This window comes from Neovison vison, chromosome 10 (genome assembly GCF_020171115.1).
Source record: "Neovison vison isolate M4711 chromosome 10, ASM_NN_V1, whole genome shotgun sequence".
Taxonomy (NCBI): Eukaryota; Metazoa; Chordata; class Mammalia; order Carnivora; family Mustelidae; genus Neogale; species Neogale vison.
In genome coordinates this window covers 34,447,913-34,469,042 of record NC_058100.1, presented here as the reverse complement: position 1 = coordinate 34,469,042, position 21,130 = coordinate 34,447,913, and the positions used below count along the sequence as shown (strand labels likewise).

General features: G+C 41.7%; 1 protein-coding gene across 13 annotated transcripts in view; it reads right to left on the bottom strand.

The window, feature by feature from the left end:
• Positions 1-1,846: 1,846 nt before the first annotated feature.
• The window catches only part of PRRC2C (proline rich coiled-coil 2C), a 95,569-nt gene continuing 76,285 nt past the window's right edge, over positions 1,847-21,130 (bottom strand). For 3 of the 13 annotated variants that reach the window (XM_044266957.1, XM_044266960.1, XM_044266958.1), the window contains exons 25-35: positions 18,085-18,286; positions 15,033-15,236; positions 13,362-13,474; positions 12,879-13,015; positions 9,957-10,188; positions 9,615-9,737; positions 8,365-8,583; positions 7,458-7,561; positions 6,953-7,079; positions 5,786-6,022; positions 1,847-3,783 (exon numbers count right to left, since the gene is read on the bottom strand). In XM_044266957.1, coding sequence (XP_044122892.1) covers positions 3,526-3,783; positions 5,786-6,022; positions 6,953-7,079; positions 7,458-7,561; positions 8,365-8,583; positions 9,615-9,737; positions 9,957-10,188; positions 12,879-13,015; positions 13,362-13,474; positions 15,033-15,236; positions 18,085-18,286 — 1,956 coding nt within the window. In that variant the 3' untranslated portion in view covers positions 1,847-3,525. Of the gene's footprint in view, positions 3,784-4,227; positions 4,281-5,785; positions 6,023-6,952; positions 7,080-7,457; positions 7,562-8,364; positions 8,584-9,614; positions 9,738-9,956; positions 10,189-12,878; positions 13,016-13,361; positions 13,475-15,032; positions 15,237-18,084; positions 18,287-21,130 lie in introns of all 13 variants that reach the window. The other 10 variants (XM_044266959.1, XM_044266969.1, XM_044266965.1 and 7 more) reach the window with 8 other exon arrangements.

Here is a 21,130-nt window from a genome sequence, read left to right as displayed (position 1 = left end):
TCTGGGAACCCAGGGGAAAGGGACGGCCCACATTAAATAAAGTAGAAATTCTGGAACAAATGGAAGAAGGGAGCGGAAGGATTAGAGACGTGGGCACTGCAGACTGGGTATACTGGGTAAGGGCAGAAAACTCAGCCCTTGGGTACAGGAGGGTATGAATGAAGACCAGCGCAGGGACGGAGGAAAAGGGCCAAGCAGATGACTCCCTTCAGCAATGTGCAAGGCCAAGACGGCCAGTCCGACGTTAGGATCTCACTGTCCAGGTCTAGTTCATTTCACACACAGATATCTTACGGCTGATATTTCCTAATCACCTAAAACACAAATTACGATGTTTTCCACAAACAGGTCAGCTGTGGCTAACTACAGATTACAGGTGGAAAAAGACCGGAAAGGGCATGTGGAAATACTGAACGTGCCAAGGTAGGAGACCCACCGGGCACCTGCAGGCAGGTGCCCTGGACACAGTTGAGACCTAATGGGCCTTTCAGGGGTTTCACACGAGAGCACGTTCTGGTTCTATCTTCCGCATCTTGCCTCCACCCGAGAGTATGTTGGAACTTTACACTCTGTGATTTGCATTGTGGAAATAAGCAAATTAAATGCCTTTTCAAATTATGCTCATTCCCTAGGCCGCTTCCCCCAATTATTCTTCCATCATTAAGCACAATTTATTAACAGTTAAGGACAAAAACACCCTCTTCCCACTTCCCAGAACGGTTCAAGGGCAGAGAAACTTTCAAAGGATTTAGTGGACGAAAGCCGCCGCCGCCATCTCACCAGCACCCCCTTCTGGGTTACGTAGCTGCGTGCCGGGAAAGCCAGAGGCAGGAGGACCAAGCTCTGGAGAAGCATTGACATAAATACCTCACTCTCACTGGATACTTTTTTTTAAGGGTGCGGCGGTGGGAAACCCCCGTATGATCCTACTTAGCAAAGGGCCCGAGGTGTTCATGGTTTCGAGTTACACCACGCACTGCACACACACACACGTGGCTGCTTGCTAGCGCGGAGCGCAAACTACACAGCTGGTTGCTCTGAAGACCCAACACCCAGGAGGACTGAACTGAAGGGTTAGAACATGGAAGAGAGAAGCAACTGAAGTGACTCCGTGAGAAGCAAGTGCGTGAAGCGGTGACTACTGCCCTTTCGGTACTGGTCTGGGACCCTGGCCTTAGCCACACCAGCAATGGAGAGCCCACTGTGAGAAAACCCTTCAAACTGAAAAGTTTGGGGCCATCTAGGTAGGGCCTTACAGAACTCGAGTTCTCTAAATGTTTACGAATCCCAGCATCCAGGAGTCAAGAAGGTACACAGGTCGCCAGTGACCGGATTACTAGTTTTCCTAAAGCTGGGTCTGGAGGCCACGTGTTCCGGATATGGGATTTTAGGCAGTTAAAATCCCTTAGCACTTCACTTTACAAAACGAGTAAAGCAAAACCCTTGCAGCCTGCTTACGTGGGCGACAGTGACTATGAACGGGCAGGGGAGATAAGAGAAATACAAACGGTAAGTACTGAGATCTATTCTGGGCCCTTCAATTTCTGCCTTAACAATGGAAACTACGTTCTATTTTCAGCACTTCGCATCATCCAGAAAGACTTTTCTCCTCCTCCTCGACAGATCTGTTCTCAAAAGGAGTATGGCAACCCTGAGAACAGAGGCCCTATTATCCCCCATGACAACCTTTATTTTGCCTGAATCAACTTTACAGTTCTGAAAAGTTGGAATCAAGTCTTTAGATGATTACCTTCTCTTAGAGCATAATGCACTCTTGATCACGGTTTTTGGTTCAGGACAGACTTTCTTGTTCCAGATTTTATGAATGGATTAGAAGTTCCAAGAGTCATTATTTAGAGAATACTTTATTAGTTTCTGTAATCAAACCCATGTAGATAAGACCTTACATATTTAATACAGTGCGTTACCCCTGTACAAATGGAAAAAATTATGTTTAACATTTCTAGACCAATATGGCTGTTAATTTCTGTACAACGCCAACCCAACACGGTACAACTGGGATACTTTTTCCAAAGTTGACAGCACAGCTAGAGTTTCCAAAAATTCAAATTATTTATATATATGTATATGTATGTATATATATATATTTTATTTATTTATTTATATAAAAAGACCAATAGCAGTATGTTATGCATCAATAGCAGCAACAGCTTTTCCAGGTTCTGCAGTCATCTGAACAAAATTAGAGAGACATCCAGCACACTCCATTAATAAAAAAGAAAAAAAAAAAAAGGTAAAAAAACAAAACCCCAGAAAACAGCAAAGTTCTGTTACTGTTGTGGTACCTGGCACCATTTTTTTAATTAGCTTCTCAATCATCATCTGGAAAGAAAACATTCTAGAATAACGTCATTAAAAACAGCTCTGATAAAGCACGGTCACTATTACGTATCATAAAGCAGGTACAAGGTATTTTACATTCACAGAGGTATGATACAGTACTGTCCTACATCTATAATACTAGAAGATACAATTAAAAAGGCATTATTTGAGACTTGATTCTACTTTCCCAGCAGAGGGCCCAAAGGATGGTATGACACAGCTCTGGTGAAGAAATGCACCTTCTTCGACAGGATTTCCTTCCATTAAGGGCACAGTTCTAGGTATTCACTGCTCTTGATGAACATCAGTTAAAAACCGTTAAAAACAAACGAACAAACAAAACCCCACTGGATTCATACGAAGATGGCCGAGCGGAGGCAAGCCAGACTCAAACTAGTATTTTACCCAGTCTGTCACGTGTGAAGATAGGACAACTCCGTGGAAGAAAGGAGACGCCAAGCAGCACGTCCAAGCTCTGGGCGGCAACCGAGACACAGCACCATTCCCGACGGAAGCAGCAGCCAAAGCCTGCCCGCCTGGACACATCCAAGGGTGTGGACCGCGCGTTCCATCACCTGCTCACTCGTCCAGGAGGAAGGGGAGATCAGGGACTGTACTTTGATTGTGTTCAACTCAATCACAATGTTACAAAAATAGCAAGCTGCCGTAATACAAAATAAGGCTCCTCTATCCAGCACCAGTTATCTTCGGTTCCCGACCACCAAGCCCACGAATGCTACCATCACATCCAAAGCACGTAAGGGAGCAAAGACACCACACCCGGTGCATTAGCTGAGTTCCCTTCGTTCGGGCCTGGCTAGTCCTCTGCGGGGTTGTGTTCCTCCTACTTCTGGTGTTTCACTAACCGTGAGGATCTCAGTTCTAAACGATATGCCCTCCAGGAAAGTGCGCACGAACCTGCTGGACGGATTCGGACCCGAGACGCACGGCCGTCGGCACGGTGCGCGCTCACAGCAGGTGCACGCGAGCAAAGCCTCATTTCCCCACGCGCGGCTGTGTCAGTGTCAGCGTCAACTGCTCCCATGTCCCCCGAGCACCTCCCAGCTCTGCAAAGGATAACGGCACAGGCCATCGTACCCCTCTGGCCGCTGGCATTATCCGACTTCGTTCTCCCTCGTTCCCCTTTCCCCTCCCCCATCCCCCTGCAATAAACCACAGCCTTTAAGATTTTGTTTCTTCCGTTTTGATCGCCTGAGGTTTGATTGGTCCAGTTCTAACAGGTTTGGTGGCTATGGTGGGTGCGGGCGGCGGCTTTTCTTCTACTTTTTCCTGACAGACACCAGGAGGGTCGGTCAGGGTTTCAGGAGGTTTACTTGAATCACTGTCCGCTTTCGGGGCTTTGCCTCCTATCTGTTTGCTCTGCTGCTGTTCAGAGAAGAAGCGCTGCGTGGACTGAAGAACCTCTGCTCTCTGCTTTGCCTTAAAAAACGAGAAAGAGCGACTGAGAACGGCGCGGCTCGAGCGGAGTCTGTCCGTCCGCTCCGCTCGCTCCTCACCGACCGCAGACCCGTCTCCCCGTGACTGGCCCAAACCAGAAGTACCTCAATGATCTTTCAGCTCTTAAAGGACAGATTTCTTCCTATCTCGGCAAATAGTCCATGTGATTTTTTTTTTTTTTTTTTAAACATTTGAAAACAGAACCACCTCCCACCCCATTTTCCAAGTTTGCCCTCTTATAAAATAACAAGACAGAAATGGCTGTTGGTCTGTAACTTTTCTGGAACAAAACTTATTGATATCAAGTTCTATTTAGGGAGGCTGCTCACAAATTTGGAGACAGATATACGTAACACGTAAAACTTCTAGTTATCAATATGTGGTCTACAATAAAACGAAAAGGAAGCACTTATATTGTGGCATTACCAACACCTACGACCAAATGTCTTGTGGCTGAGTCCTCTTCCCACAGCTCTCTTCTGCAGGGGAAGAGCATCAGAAATTAGTAACTACGACTTCACTTGAGCACTAAGTTCTGATAGCTCCTACCACATTCTGAGCTGGTAAAATAATTTCCTACTTTTACTGACTAGGTGCCCCCAAAGAACATACTTACGTCATCTGTAAATTATACCACTGTAACGTACACAATTAAAACTTAAGTTTCTGTACCTCTTGCATATAACAAGGAGCCCTTCATGTTCTACAGGAAACCTATACTATATAAAGATCTAAAGCAATTTCAAGAAAGTTTTACCCTCCCCGACCCCACTGTAAGCTCTAATGTCATTTCCAGCACAGGAAGGTATGAAAATCAAGTTCCAAGGAGACAGAACAACAGGAAACCTTGGCCCAATAGTTTCTAAAGATTCCTACACATTTTTTAACAGAGGGAAATCCTAGGCCCACAGCCTTAATAAAAGTAGATCACATTTAACAAGAGTTTCACTGCAGAGTAGTCTTTAAATTTGATTACTCAGGATGAGAAATGAGGGGTATCAATGTAGAAAGAAACCAGCTAGTCAACCGAGTTTTCTAAAAGATGAGCATAAACAGGTTTCTGATTCAGAGTAAAGCATCACTATGGGCACTGCCCTGTTTGAAGGCAGCAGGCTTTGTCTGTTCTAGTCTGACCCGATATATGGATGTGTATGCACGTATATATAGTGACAAAACAGGCCAAATTACTAAGACCTGTGAAGTCAAGTCCAAGTAAACACAGAGCCACGGACCCAGCTGGCCGCACGGGCAGACGGTAAAGGTTATGCTGAAACTGTCCCCACACAGACTCCTCAAGGCACTCTTCTGCATCAGCAAACCTCACAGTTCCCAGTGCCTTTTATTATGAAGGATCCCAAAGTGCTTTTTTCAGTTCTTCAGCTACAACTGCACAATCTGTTGTGGAATACAGCCAACTCAGGTGGCAGGCAAAAAAAAGAAAAAAAAAAAAAAAAGGTATGGAAACAGTTTGAGAGGAAAACTGTACTTGCATGACTCACAAAGGAAGAAAAATCAAGATAGGTAAAATCTCTTAACCACTCCGAATTTTCACATAACCATGATTTATATCTTAAGTCGGGGGAGGGGGGCAGAGGGATAAAAAAGAAAACAAATGAAAAAAAAAAAGAAAATGGGAAGTCTGTAATAATCCACATTATTTTTTGTTCTTCCAAAAATATAGCAGCTAAACTCAGATCTCCCTCAAATAATCATTTTATAAGCAATCCATTTTGCCAGAGTTTAAAATGTTAACTTGTTTGCTAACTACAGTTGCAAAAAAATAAAAGATAAAAAATAAATTAAAAAAAGGGGAATAGGGAGAAAAAAAAAGGGAAAAAAAAAAAAAGGATTAAATAAAAGTAGTTAGCTGGTTAAATGAGCTGAGACAATGAATGCCTGGGTTTGTGGTTATGGGTCCAGAGGCATCTTAAGACATGGTTCAGAGACAGATGCTTGCTCTGTTGGCTGTTGACACTGTACTAACCTTCATGTCTTGTTCAGCCTTCAACGCAGCCTGGGCCTGATTACCTCTGACTCCAGACAGTGATCCACAAGGACCCCTGGCTACATGTGGCAAACGAGCATGGCTCATGAGGCCTGTGGTCAGCGGAGGAGGCATCTGACTGGCCAGTGCCATGGGTGGCCTCTGAACAGGCGCTGGGAAGGTGTTAGTATGTGGGGCTCTTACCAATGGAGGGACCAGGTTAGGCTGAGAGAGAATCTGAGTGAAAAAAACAAAACATACAACATTGAACTGTTAAAAAAAAATTTTGCCACCTAGACCAGGTTGGCTTATCTCAGAGTAAATCTGTGCCCATTCTGCCAAGTGAAAGGAGTATGTGGCATTTGTGCCGTTCTACTACAGGGACCAAGAACAAACAGGCCATGCTTGGAGACTCGACCAGAAAAATTAGCAAAGCACGCTATGGCACTGTAGTTGGTTCTTGCATTTCAGCTACAAATTCTGAAGGGGATGGAAAAGCTATTAAATAGGGCAATCTTTTTAAAAAGATGTAATTGCAGAAAAGGCACACACTTATACCAAACATAATCTGAAGATAAATAAAAATAACACCAATTCAACAAGTAAGTGTCTTCTCAGGAATCAATACTCATTTTCAGAGTTCTGATAAATTTTGGTCTTTCCATTCGTTCAGCGAAGGGAAGAGAAGCCAATGTCTTTATACATATACTAGAACATCCTTTAGAAACTTCAACTCAACTACACATAGTTCTCTTAAAAAAACAAAACAAAACAAAACAAAAACCCAACGACGACGACGACGACGACGACGACCACGTAACGAAAACTTTAAACCTAGAAAACTTTTAAGCACTGGGACCCTTCTCTGAAAGTCCACTTCTTCAAAAGAGATAAAAGAAACGGGACTGCAACGACCAGAGCTGTGTGGGGAACCTTGCGGCTACTCCTGTCTGCTGGAGCGCTACCCAGCCACTACCTGCAGCTCACGAGAAACTGCGGACAGGATCTAGGAAGGTCATAAATGTACTGTTAAATAAGAAACTTTCTCATTAAAAACTATGTTTCTAAACTACTTATAATATGGCAAGATTATGAAATCAGATACTTAGCCAGATTAGCAATCATTTCCAAGTACGTAATACTCATTTCTCACTCGTATCTGCCCACCTGGGGTGCAAACTGTGTAGGAAATGGTTGTGTCATTCTCACAGTGGCAGGGGCTGACGGGAACTGCTTCTGATAGACAATGCTGTTCATTTTGCTGGACTGGCTGTTCGGACTTGTGGAAGTAGCCCTTGGGAGAAAGCCGTCACGGGTCAGTACAGTAGTGCCAAATAAATGATATGCTGTTAGATCTTTAGAGACACTGCTCTTGGCGGACGCTTCATTTGTGGTAGCGGAGGAAAATCTACCAAGGGGAGTTACCGAACGTTACGGTAGCAGAGAGACACTGGAGGGGCAGAGGTGAGAAAGAATTCTAGCTAGATTTGCCCTGTATTTAAAAAAAATTTTCTTAAAGATATAGTATAACATATACATTCTTAATTTAATAGCTTAACATTTCAGATAACACTATCAGAATGTCTTGTGCTTACCACAGGCCTGCTGACATAGTAAGAATCTAACAAACAAACTGTGTTTACTTATTTGGAAATTCAAATGCCCATTTTACCGGAAGGGACTAGATGTTGGTGTGGTGCTTCTACCGCTGACTGGAGGCGTGCCTGGCTTTATGTCAATGCCACTTCCAAAGGCCTTCAGTTCCATTTCAGACATCTGAGAAAAAAACAAAGACAAGACTTAGCGTTTCTGGAATTCCATAAGCTAAAGAGGTAAAGAATTTTAGTATAAAAATCCTATAATTAAGTTTTAAATAAATTATCAAGGCCAAATTTGTGGCCTTGATTTAATTTAAATAATAATTTAAATAACAATTTAAGTAAATTATCAAAGCCAAATTTGTGGGTAAAAAGTCTTTTTTTTTTTTTTTTTAAAGATTTTATTTATTTATTTGACAGAGAGAAATCACAAGTAGATGGAGAGGCAGGCAGAGAGAGAGAGAGAGAGGGAAGCAGGCTCCCCGCTGAGCAGAGAGCCCGATGGCGGGCCTCGATCCCAGGACCCTGAGATCATGACCTGAGCCGAAGGCAGCGGCTTAACCCACTGAGCCACCCAGGCGCCCGTGTGGGTAAAAAGTCTTAAAAGACTGTGTAAACCCAATTCATCCATAAAATTTGTGAATTCTTGGCTACTAAGTAAGAAACAGAGGAAGTCAAACACATCACAAGTAGATTTAAGAAGTTTTTTTAAAAAAAAGGTACCCTGGGGCTGGGGGCACCTGGCTGGCTCAGAGAGTGGAGCGTGTAACTCTTGATCTCGGGCTTGTGAGTTCGAGCCCCACACTGAGTGTGGAGATTACTTTAAAAATAAAAATTTTTTTTGAAAAGAGCACATCAGAGTGTGAGATCTCCTAGAGAGTGGTAAACACTTATGCATTTTACTTTTACAGATGTAAGATGTCTATATCTAAACACATAGCCTTAAATTCTCAAAGAACTGCAAATCCCTCTTTCACTCACTTTTCCTGTGGTGGCGATCATGCTGTGCTGTGTTCCAGCTGGGATCAATCCTCTGAAAGGCTGGCTTACTTGGGCCGGACGACTCAGGCTCTGGGCCTGGGCTTGTGGGGTGGTGTGCTGTAATGGGGGCTGAAGAGTCTGAGGCAGAGCGATTAAAGGCTGCCCTGTAGATCCAAAATTAGGTAATGAAAGCTGGGATGCTGGTAAAGGTACCGTAACCTAGAAAATAAGCAAAAAGAAACTGTGGCCATTTACTTGTATCTGTCATCTGTATAGCCCTGTAACTCTCTAGACAACTCTAAAAACCTTAAGAGTAACAGTTTAACAGAATACTTCAATCTATTAATATATTTCACATATTGTCTTTTGCTTAGCCATTACCTCCATTCTTTTATTAAGGCTGTCACAACACATGACTAGCAGCGCAGACACTAGCCAAACCACTACGAAGATGTCTGAAGGAATCCACGGACAGGTCTAATAAACACACAATACAATGACGTCGTGGCATACAACTGAAGAAAGTAGTGTTGTCGCACTCTCCCAGACAGACATCTCTAGTGTTTTCAGGTCTGACTAAAATAAGCTTTGACCAGAAGAGAAGTAACCTTTCAGTTTTCATAGAAGCAGTATCTAATTTGAATGTCAAGGTAACAGATACATTTATGAAGTTTCACCCCTAAAATAGCCACCAGAATGCAGAAATGACTAATTGTTGTCTCTCTCCTTCAGCCCTCCATGAACTCGTGAAGAGCAGATGCAGGACAGTGCTGGCAGTGTGCGCACGTCTGCCACGGACCCCCGGTCACAGGCTGCCACACCGCTCTAAGTACTGGACTGAGCAGCGCGACGGTCCGCAGAGGCCGCTCCGTCTCTAGCACGGATGGGGAAGCGTGCGTGGGATACATGGGTACGCGCTTACATGCGACCGCAGCTCCCCGAAAATGGTTTGCCAACTTTTATAGTCATGGAACCCTTTGTTGAAATAAATGATTACATGGAAACCGATTTAAAATAAAGCGCGAAAAAGCAGAAGTGACTGAAGCGGGGCTGAGGAGAGGTGCCGTGGGACTAAGCACGGTCCACCACCAGTGGACTCCGCAGGACTCCTAGGACACCGGAGAGAAAAGTCTGAAAACCACTGAGCCGTCTCCCCATCTTGGTTCTATTAAAACTGCCAAGCAAAAACAAACGCAATAAAAGTAATAATAATAATAATAATAATAATGAAGAAAATTGAGGAAATTTACCATGCCATAGTTTACCTGCTGGAGAGCACTTGGTGACTGGGCAGTGTTATAAAAATTTGTCTGACCAGGCTGTTGTACTTGTCCAGAATAAAGATTTGAAGCCTGGGTAAGATTTGCTCTAGCCTAGAAAAAATTGTGTAAGAAAACAGCAATAAGAATGAAATACTTCCAATTCAGACATCAAGGATGTACAATCTCTAAGAATTTTAGTATTAGGTAAAAGGACCTTTGGTTTTTCATGTCTTTTAACACTTTTTCTTTAAAAATTGTTTCCTTAAATAATCTGCTATGCAGGAAGACAATGACAGTGCATGATTCTAGCCCCCTGTGCTCCCGTCTTACCTGGAGAAGATGTGTATCAATTAGCTGGGAACCTCCTAGTCCCGATGCCTGGCCCAGCTGATGTTCATACAATATAGGAATAGGCTGCGTATTCGAAGTTTGTTGAAAGGCAAGACCTGATTGTGCCTTTGCAAGTTCCTGGTGTTGGACAGCTGGAAAGTTGTGGATGGCAGTACCAGAAAGAACCACAGACGGCTGGGACAGACTGCTTTGCATGAAGGCTGGCTGAGATCTACACAGGTATTAACAAGACAAGACTTGTATTAGTAGTCAATTCTATTTTGGCATCTGGAAATCCTGGGAATGAGTATCCCAAATGACCAAGCACTCTAACAAGCACAATTAAGAAAGAGAACGCAGACTGTGTCTGAAGTACGTGTTTCATGATTTAGAGCCCCATACACAACAAAGTTCTAGAGAGAGGCTTGCTCTTCCTGAGTAACTAACAAGAGTTTCTCCTCTTGAACAACGAGAATGATTCTCTTTTCATGTCTTCACTAGCAGGCTCAGAACCAGATCTGCCTTTCTCTTTGGTATCAACATTTTATTCAAATTTATAGCACTAATAGCTGATTTTTCTTTTTTTTTTCTTTTTTTTTTTTTTAAAGATTTTTTTATTTTATTTATTGAGAGAGAGAGACAGTGAGAGAGAGAATGAGCGAGGAGAAGGTCAGAGAGCGAAGCAGACTCCCCATGGAGCTGGGAGCCTGATGTGGGACTCGATCCGGGGACTCCAGGATCACGCCCTGAGCCGGAGGCAGTCGTCCAACCAACTGCGCCACCCAGGCGTCCCTAATAGCTGATTTTTCTTATTTGTATTTCATTATTCTATTTATATGTCTGTCAATGTGTGTATTAACAAAAAAAGATTTTGAGAGAGAGAGCGCTCGAGTGAGTGGGAGTGGGGTAAAGGGAGAGAGGAACAGTCTCAAGCAGACTTTGCTGGGTGCAGAGTCTAACGTGGGGCTTGAGCTAAAACCCTGAGGTCATGACCTGAGTGGAAAACAAGGATCAGACTCTTAACCAACTGAGCCACGAGAGGCCCATATACCTCTTGTAGGAAATCTCAAGGCCTCTACAGAATGAAGCATAGTCGTCCAACATCAGGATTACCCACAGAGTTTCTGTTTGTTTTTAGTGAGGTATAATGGAAGTGTAATGTATTAATTTCAGGGTTACAACATTATTCAGTATTTGTACGTATTATGAAATGATCATCACAGTGTCTAGTTAACCTCTGCCACCATACATAGTCACAAAAATACTTTTTTCTTGTGATGAGAACTTTTCTCAAGATCTACTTTCTTAGCAAATTTCTTTCTTTAGAGAGAGAGAGAATCCCAAGGGGGATCCAGGCAAGGCTTGATCTCACAACCCTGAGATCATGACCAGAGCTGAGATCAAGAGTCGGATGCTTAACTGAGCCTCTAGGTGCCCCTCAGCAACTTTCAAATATGCAACACCGTGTTATGGTCACAGGGTACAAACTGCTAGCTACGAAAGAAGTCATGGGAATGTAACGTATAGCATGGTGACTCTAGTTTATAACACTGTGGCATATTTGAATGGTTTTTAAAAAAACTACAACGCTGGAATCTGATTTCAGACTACCCTCTTACCTCTGGAATGGGGGCCTTCAAGCTATACTTTTACGAATGCTAAGATACAGAGTAACTGTATCAAGGCACTGGATTCAAGACTGTATTATCAAGAAGTAGTATCATTATGTTTTGTTAAAACTGACATCTGTGGCAGAAACAAAGGCCATTTAGCAGAAGAGCTAGCCTCCGGTCATGGGCAGTCTCTCTGCCTACGTGTCAAATGTGAATCGGGAAACCGTACGCAAACGCTTATAAACCACGCAGTCCTGGGCTGCGTGAGCGGCGCAGCTGATTCAACGTCCATCTCTGGGATTCAGCTCAGGTTGTGATCTTGGGGTTCCGCAACAGAGCCCCGCCTCAAGCTCTGTACTTGGTGTGGAGTCTGCTTAGGACTCTTTCTCCTCCCCCCTCCCGCCGTGGGCTCTCTAAAGTAATCTTTAAAAAAAAAAAAGACAAAACCCCCAAACGACTGTCTTGGCAGAAGTTGATTCAGGGATTCTGTATTAGTAAGCACTATCCTGACGAGGTTGAGAGCAAGAAGAGCAGAAAGACACGGCAGGGATACAAACAATCGCTTTCCAAGGTTAAACCTGTGCCTTCCAATACACTTGTCATCAGTCACAATCACACACACAGCTGACGTTATTTTTCTACAGAACAGGTCTGGTCTTCAGAAATACATCTTCCGAGGCCATCGTTAAAAGGGGACTAGAGATGCAAAACGTCAGTGCACTGCTACTCCATCTCCCCCGGCCATGCAAGACACTAATTCATCACTGAGCTTTTTTTTTCTGCACAGCTGGAAAGTAGCCCCAAACTTTCCAGCCATGCTGCAAGTAGCTAATACCAACTAAAAGGCGATTTCCTTAATCACAAAGCTAACTTACAGTGAATCGCTCCAAAGAACAGTTGCTTCTCTACTTGTCAGCACTATCCCCACTGCCTCTGTTCCCTGCCTGGCACCCTCCACCCCGGCTCCTGCCCCCTCTGCGGTTCTCTGCCAAGCCCCACGCAGGCCCCAGGGCAGGCGCGGACGCACAGCTGCTCTGGAAGGGGGCAGGCAGCCTTCCAGGACCCTCAGCAGCTATTTCCTCTGATTCCTAATTGTTCTGGGATTGTTGTTATCTTCGTGTTCAAGAATATCTGAGATCTTACTTTGTTCAAAAAAGTCTTGACTGAAATTACTGAAAGCTAGGTTTTAAGACATAAAATCAACATGCTTCATCATTTCGAGGACTTCGGTAAAAGGGTCAGCTGAGATTCTGGGAGAAAGGAGGAGCAGCAAGAGTTACAGCGGGCTCAGCAATCACGAAGCACGTACCTGTACGGCTGAAGTGAGGACGTGAATAACTCCTGAGCCTGGGAAACAGCAGGGCCGGCTCCCAAGTTCAGCGGCGCCTGATGCTGTCCTTGCAGCGGCGCGTAAATGGGGATCGGGATCTGCTGAACCGAAGTTGGCTGCGATGCAACAAAAACACATGAGCACCTTCTACACAAATCACAGTATTTGGGAAAATAAAAATTTGAGATATGAAAAGAATAGAAAACATATATCTATCAGCTCCCTTTTAAAACAAAACCAATGTAAGCATCTAAATTTTCCTTTCAATACATTATTCTAGACTGCTAGCCACTAAGTTCTGGCAAATTTGGGAAAGTATGAAAATTTTGCTAATACATACCAAGGTAAGCACAGACTGTCCCATGTTCAACAGAACATTTCAACTTAAAGAGCCTTTAAGATACGTATTATACCATCAGCATGCCAAGAAACAAACGCGTGATCAAAGTCGGTGTGGTTTACCTGGGACAGACCGGGCTGGAAGCCCTGCTGCTGAGCCAAGGAAGGTGGGGCCAACCGTGCGTGCTGGGTGCCGAACAAATGACTCGTGTCCACATAGAAAGCAGGGATCTGAGCTATACAGACCATCAGGAAAAAACAAGCAGTTTTAGGTGGCTAAGCTTCAGGAATTTTCCAAAAAGTCACTAACATCCAGGTTTTGTAGCAGATTTTAAATTGAGACCACTGAAAACTAACACAGCCAAGGAAAACTGGAAGTATGAAAAGACTGAAAACTTCCAGCAGAGAGGTATATGCAAATTAAAACAATAAAACTCTAATACGGCTGACCCTTGAACAACAGGGGTTTGAACTGTGTATTTTTTTCATATAATTCAGTGAGGTACTGTAATCATATTTTCTCCTTATGATTTTCTTAGCAACATTTTCTTTTCTCTAGCTTACTTAACTGTAAGAATGCAAGGTATAATACATGCAATATACAAAGTATGTGTTGCTGAACTCTTTATGTTACCAGTAAGGCTTCTAGTCAAAGGTAGGATACCTGTAATTAAATCTGGGGGAGTGAAAAGCTGTATGTGGATTTCTGACTATGTAGGGCATTGACACCCCTAACCCTTGCATTGCACAAGGGTCCATTATACTTTGAGGTATAAAAAAACACCCTCATACACTTCCAATGGGTATTAACTAGTGAAATTGGACATGATCTACTCAAAGTGAAAATGAACCCACTGGTTATCAGCAAATCTATTCTAATTTTATATCTATCTACTAGAATTTAACAAAATATTTCAAAGGAACTGGAATTTAATAACTGAAAGAATCTGGTTTAGATGCTTGACAGATTTCTATGTATTATATAAACTATTTTGATCTGCTCTTTTTAGGTACGTTTTGGAGAACTTCCCATACTGGTTTTTAATTTGTCACCATTATAAACAATACTGCAGTGAATGAACACACTCCTACTTATGTCTCTGATGAATACTAAGTTTATCTATATGGTAAGATTCCCATGAAAGTTGTTACTACGGTTCAGTATATACATATAAAATATTCTCGTACTTTTCTAAAAGAATATGTCAATTTGTATACTCATCAGCCATGCACTTTAAGAAACTATTAATAATAGCTGTGACCCTCATAAAAACTGGGTATTATCAATCTTTCGAATATTTCCCATACAGAAAGGCAAGAAATAGCCTCACTGTTTATTTTGAATTTAAATCATTAGTGAGCTTGAGTATTTTTCAAATATTTATTTACTATTTAACTAAGATTAATGTTGTGGTATTTACTAGGGTAAGTTGCCCCAGTACCCCAACATAAAATTTTTTCTTTGCTAATCTTAGGCTTATTCTTCCCCATCAATTTTATTATTGATTTGTCAAGTTTTAGGTAATAAAGTTTTGTAACTTGACTGGAATAACATGAAATGTTTAAGTTATTTTGCAAATTACTAGACACTTATTTGTCTTGTATGTAATATACACGTAAGAAACAACTGCCAAGAGCCCCCCTGGAACACTTATCAGAGAGAGAACATTAAATTCTATGATGAAACAAATCTGCAAAGCAGATAAAAATTATTTAAACTTGAGAGAAAAATGTGAGCATGTAAAAAATTCTTAACTTTTCTGAATTCCTTATACCCAACCCTAAAAATCTTACCTGCCGCAGACTGAGACACATAGACCTGCGGGCTCTGCTGTTGCTGGGCAATAAGGGAAGGCATACAGCTTAACTGTGAAAAATGACTTGCAGAAGGCAGGCTGCTTGTCTGTAACTGCTGGGGTTTCACTTTACAAATATTAGGAGGATCTGATGTGGTTGTAGATTTTGTACTCAAAGAAGAGGTAGTATATGTACCAGCTCCTATATGTGGGAGGGAAAAAGGTAGCATATTTTAAAGAGCCACTGTTGTTCACTATAAAAACAACTCAAGCGCCAGCTAGACACTGGAAAATTCACGTTTACGCCCTGCAGATACTTACCATGCACTTAAGTAGTGATCACCAAATGTAAACAAGACTATGAAATCTGGAGAAATACGGTACAGTAAAAAAATGCAAAGAGAAGGAAATTAAAAGATAAAACTCACAAAATAAGATGGCCAAGAGCCTACAGGGTTGTCAGTGTAGCCTCCAGCTAATGGTTCTTTAATCATCAGAAAGGAAAGGATGGTCAAGAGTTTCACTCACGAATGGCTAGCACAGATGTAGTAACACGGAAGGACAAAATGCCGCACCTTAGGAATAATCAAGAATGTAGGGGTGCCTATCTGGCTCAGTTGGAACAGCACCAATTCTTGATCTCAGGGTCACAAGTTCGAGCCCCACATTAGGTGTAGAGATTGAGAAATAAAATAAACTGAAAGTATAAATGCACTGGAGAGATCACAACTGCTCCTAAAAAGTCATGTAAACGAAAGGTCAGACTTCTTTTCTTCTTTCCAGCAAGATACCTTACAGGCGATCTTAAGAGCTTCAGTTATGAATGAATACTTAAACATCTTCTAAGGTCAGGCATAGATGGAACGACACGGAAGAACAAAGTGCTGCACCTTAATACTCATTAAGGTAAAACAGGCCTTTGGAGATCATAATTGCTCCACAGCCATATGAACTTAAGGTTATACTTAGTCCTCACTCTCCCTGTACATATACCAGCAAAAAACAGGTATATAATAATACCTTAAAAAGAAAATAAACTATTAATAAATAAGTTGAATTATAAAACGTAAGATAGTTCTGCTGATCAGTGGGTGATGAGGAGTAGAAGATGTGGATAAGATCATCATCATTTTTCCAGACTTCAAATGATGTCTGATCTAGGAGAGGACCAGGATCAAGGCCCCCGTGTTCTTCCACTTGAGCCCTACCAGTAGGATGACTGGCAAGAAATATAAAAATTCATCCTAACTGATGAGAGTGTGGGGGAACCACACCTGGAAAAAAGTATACTTGACCTTGAACAACACAGGTTCATTAAGCTGTGTGTGGGTCCACTTACACACAAACTTTTTTTCGATTAAATAGAGTACAGTACTGTAAATGTACCTTCTCTTATGATTTTAGTAACATTCTTTCTCTAACTTTACTGAAAGAATACAGCATATAATACATGTAACATATAAAAAATACATGTTAATCAGCTATTGGTGTTATTGGTAAGGCTTCTGGTCAAGAGTAGGCTCTTGGTAGTTAATTTAGGGGGAAGTGACAGGTTTCTGACTGCATGTGCTGGTCGCCAAGTGTCAGTGCCCCTAACCTCTGCGTTGTTTAAGGGTCAACTGTGACCAGAAGGGAACCTTCCCAGTCCCTTTATTTCCTAATCTCTCCACTACACTATATTCCTGATTGCTTTATAGCCCCAACCCCTACCCACCCAAATGACCGGGGTCCCAGCCAGCACAATGAAGATGTCTTACAAATGGACGGTAGGGGAAGCACGCTCCTGGATTTGAATCTGTTTGTCTTAATACATACTTCTGATTTCACGTAACATCAAAATAACCATAGTACATCCCAAAGGCCAAATCTTTTGACACAGAATGCCAGAATAGTGAAAAACAGCAGTGCAATCACTAAATGAGAACCAGTCAAAGAAAGTAAATTCTATGCTAGATGTATCTTATATCTTTTGGAAAGCGGCTTCTGATGCAACAAGATGGGATTGGGAGGGAGACAAACCATAAGAGACTCTTAATCCCACAAAACAAACTGAGGGTTGCCGGGGGGAGGGGGGTACAGAGAGGGTGGAGGGGTTATGGACAGTGGGTAAGGTATGTGCTACGGTGAGTACTGTGAAGTGTGTAAACCTGGCGATTCACAGACCTGTACCCCCGAGGCTAATAATACATTATATATTAATTAAAAAAAAAAAATGAAAGCAGCTTCTGCTGCTTTGGAAACATTAGGTAATACTGGGAAAGAATTTCTACAAAGAAATTTCTGTTTTTGACAGAAGCAACATGGTTATACATATGGTCAAAGGGTGTACTTTCCTAGAGTCAAGCATTTTAGAAATTATTCAAGAACTATGAAGCCCCCAAAAGAAATATAGTTTAATGAAAGGATAATGTGCTAGTGAAAAATTTAAGTAAGATAAGCACTAACTTGGGGCGCTGATGGACTCTCCTTAAAAACAAACAAAACACCCTTCTCCCTGGCCAAAAAATGCAATATGTATCACCTATTCAAATAACAAACTGGAAATTCTCTACCCCTAACTCTTCACCAGAAGATATATGTCATTTCAACAGATTTAGGTCAACAGCTGCTTCAAATTAAATACAGATGATAAAAATTTACAACCTGCATGACTTTGTATTATTTCTGAGTTGGACTAACTAGCTACATAAGTTAAAAAATAAAAATCAAAAGATGAATTTTATAGAAAAATTTAGAGGAACAAGATAAACATCTTTTCACCAATTACTTAAAATACCTATAATGGGCAGGGGACGAGACACGAAGGGCATGGGGCCGGGCAGAAGGTCCAGAAAGCAAAGTGTTCTAGCAAGTCATCAGTAACTCTTTGCTGAGCTAACTGAAACCGGAAGAGGGCTAAGGCGGGGGCTGTAAAGGCAAGAAGAGTTTACAAGATAGCTGACCATCAGATCCTGTGCAGTCTTGTATGTTCCGTAAGTAATACACCTGGGGGGGTAGTACACAGGAAAAAATTGTAAGACATTTAAAGGAAAGGTACGAACACCTTCTACCTGACAGTGATGTTGTGGGAGTGACGGAAGCGACAGGAATCTGAGGCACGGACGCGCTGGAGAACGAGCTGTAATTAGCAGCGCTTGGTCCACCGGCGCCACTGCTGACTCCACTGGCGATTGGAGGAGCTGTGGAAGTTACTGGAGAGCCCTTCTCCCTCACATTTGGAGAATTCTCCCATGCCTTGCGTGCAGACTCCATCTATAATAGAATGCACATTTTTTTTAAAAGCAAAAAACAAACAAAAAACCCATGATGCTAACACAGAATATACATATATACTCACACATACGTGTGTATATTTTTAAATTCCAAGTATAATCTTCCAAAAAATGGCAAAAATAAAAGATCAAGACCTAAGGCTTTCAAACCTTTCACTTGTCCCTTTATCTTTGTTCCCTTCCTCTAACTGGGAGGCAGTGGGCTGTAATTATGTCTTTAAGGAGAGCGTGTTGACAGCTCTGGCAAAGAAGTCAACAAAATAGAAAAAGTCACAGCTCCTGTCCCACGAAAATATGAGTCCCCAGACCACTGGGGCATAAGGATGGAAATGCCATGCCCCTGTAGGACTGACCTAAGGCTCTGCCTCCGGTCGGAAAGGCGCTGAAGGCCCTCCATGAATTCCCATTCCTTCGATTCTTTCTCTGTAACGCTGCAATTGTCAATGGCAGACGACAGGTACCTTTTGTTTAGCTGTTTTATGTTCAGTGTCGTAAAAGGCAAAGTAACTAACCAGACAGGTTTTAAGGTTTGGATGCAGTAAAAGTATTCCTTGTTTTACACCCAGATCTCATCAAGCATGTCAGACTGCAACTGTGCACTACAGGTTTTAGCTTTTTCTTAAAATGTGGACAGACTGGGGTGCCTGGGTAGCTCAGTCGGTTAAGCATCCAGCTCTAGGTTTTAGCTCAAGTCATGATCTCAGGATTGTGGGGCTGAACCCCGAGTTGGGCTCTGTGTTGGAAATTCTCCCTCTCCCTCTGCTTCTCACCCTGCCTGCATGGCTTAGTTGTTAAGCATCTGCCTTCAGCTCAGGTATGACCTCCGGGTCCCCGGACTGAACCCCGCCTTGGGCTCCCTGCTCAGCAGGAAGCCAGCTTCTCCCTCTCCCACTCCCCCTGCTTGTGTTCCCTTTCTCGCTGTGTCTTTGTCAAATAAATAAATAAAATCTTTAAGGAAAAAAAACGTAGACACATATCTTATTTTAATCTATCTAGACCAGTGTTATTCAACAGACATATAAATGCAAATCATGTATAATTTTTCTAATAGCTGCATTCAAAAAAATAAAGAGGTAATATTAATTTTGATATCGCTTCTCAGCCTTTTGGCTGAGATCAAGTGTAATACTAATTTTGATAACGTATTTTATTCAACCCATGAATCTACAATTAAAACCTAAAATCAACACAAAAATTGACATTTTAACTTCTAAATATTAACATTTCAGACCCAGTGTCTATTTTATTTTACACTTACAGCATATACTACAACTTGGATTAGCCACATTAAAGTGTTTACTAATGCCATGTGGCTAGTGGATCCTAAGCTGGAGGGCACACATGTAGGTCCTCCAATAGGAGGGAAATTGAAACATAGACTGTGAAGTTTTTACTACTAGCCAAAATACTGGGCTGTGGAAAAAACAAACAAAGCACAAGGTAGTCTATAAAATTCAGCTACCGAAAAATCAAGTAACAGTTATTAATGCCGTATTTAGGAAGCTGTTGGTCCTTGAAGTACCAACTTAAAAATTTTTAACCTTACTAAATTTTAATTGTAAGAATGAGAAATTGTTACATATCTTCACTGCTTTCTTGTTAAAATACATGTTACATATAATTCAAGTTTTCCTCAGATGACTAATATCATCACTATAATACCAAAACATGGGACACTTTTAGGTTTTTGTGAGTGTTCTCACAATCACCTTGCTAGTTTCAAATGTGTTTTATTTTAAAACAAGTCTTGATTAAGTTAAAAAAAAAATCAACCAATAAAAAAATTTAGGCTAAAGTTAGACAAAATGCAATCTGTACTGAGATTTAATGGTTTAGAGCAGTTCTATAGAGCATACATTGCCTTTTTTATACTAGTTTTAGCATGCTGGGAATGCATAAATTACAGCTCATCAAACCTGTATAATATACAGGCCACACACGTATGGCTTCATTTCATTTCTTCAGCAACAAGGAAATTTAGATTCTATTTTTAGAAATTCAAGAAAACAAGTACATTTATTTAATTATATTAGTTTTCCCCTTGACAAATATACTGTCAGTAAAATCCATATAATAAAACTTTTCTATACTTTATATATTATCCAAATAGAGAGAAGTCAGAAGAAGTAAAGAAACCAGAGAAAGTAAATCTGATTTAAATTCGCTTTAACTCTAAACGCGTATTTCTTCTTAAAAGCATTAAGTGAAAGGCAAGGCCAAATGGGTTCTTGAAGAATTACCATCTGGTCTAAAGAAGAGTTCATGATCTTGTATTTACTCCTGTGAAACTGGACCAGCCTTGACTGGTCAAAACCACACGGAAGACACGGCAGGAACAGACTGAAATACGCATCACAGCGGGAAAAGCCTTTAAGGCTAAGCAGGAACCAGCAGTGAAGAGCCAGACTGGACAACGATGGGGGTTGACACAAAGCAGAAGTGACTGTCTCATAAAATTTCCTCTCAAACTTCTAGAAATGAACACTGGCCAACATGTTTCCCCCTCTTGTCAAGGTCATCAGTGATTCACTGTCAACCACTGCACCAGCATTAGGAAATCCTGCTACAGGCGTTAAATACTTGCCAGATTATAAAAGTGAACAAACACCACCAACGGGATAAATGGATGCACATTAAAGCATCTTCACTTGAATTTCATGTCCCTTTTTTAACCACTGACTGATCTGGAGGTGAACAACTGATTTAAAATTCTCTCAAGAAACTGTAAAAAAGCATTAGTAACATAGCTCAGTATTATAAACACAACAGGAGATAAAAAATAAGCCTGCATTTCTTGATATAAAAAAAACCTGTTGTCTACAAT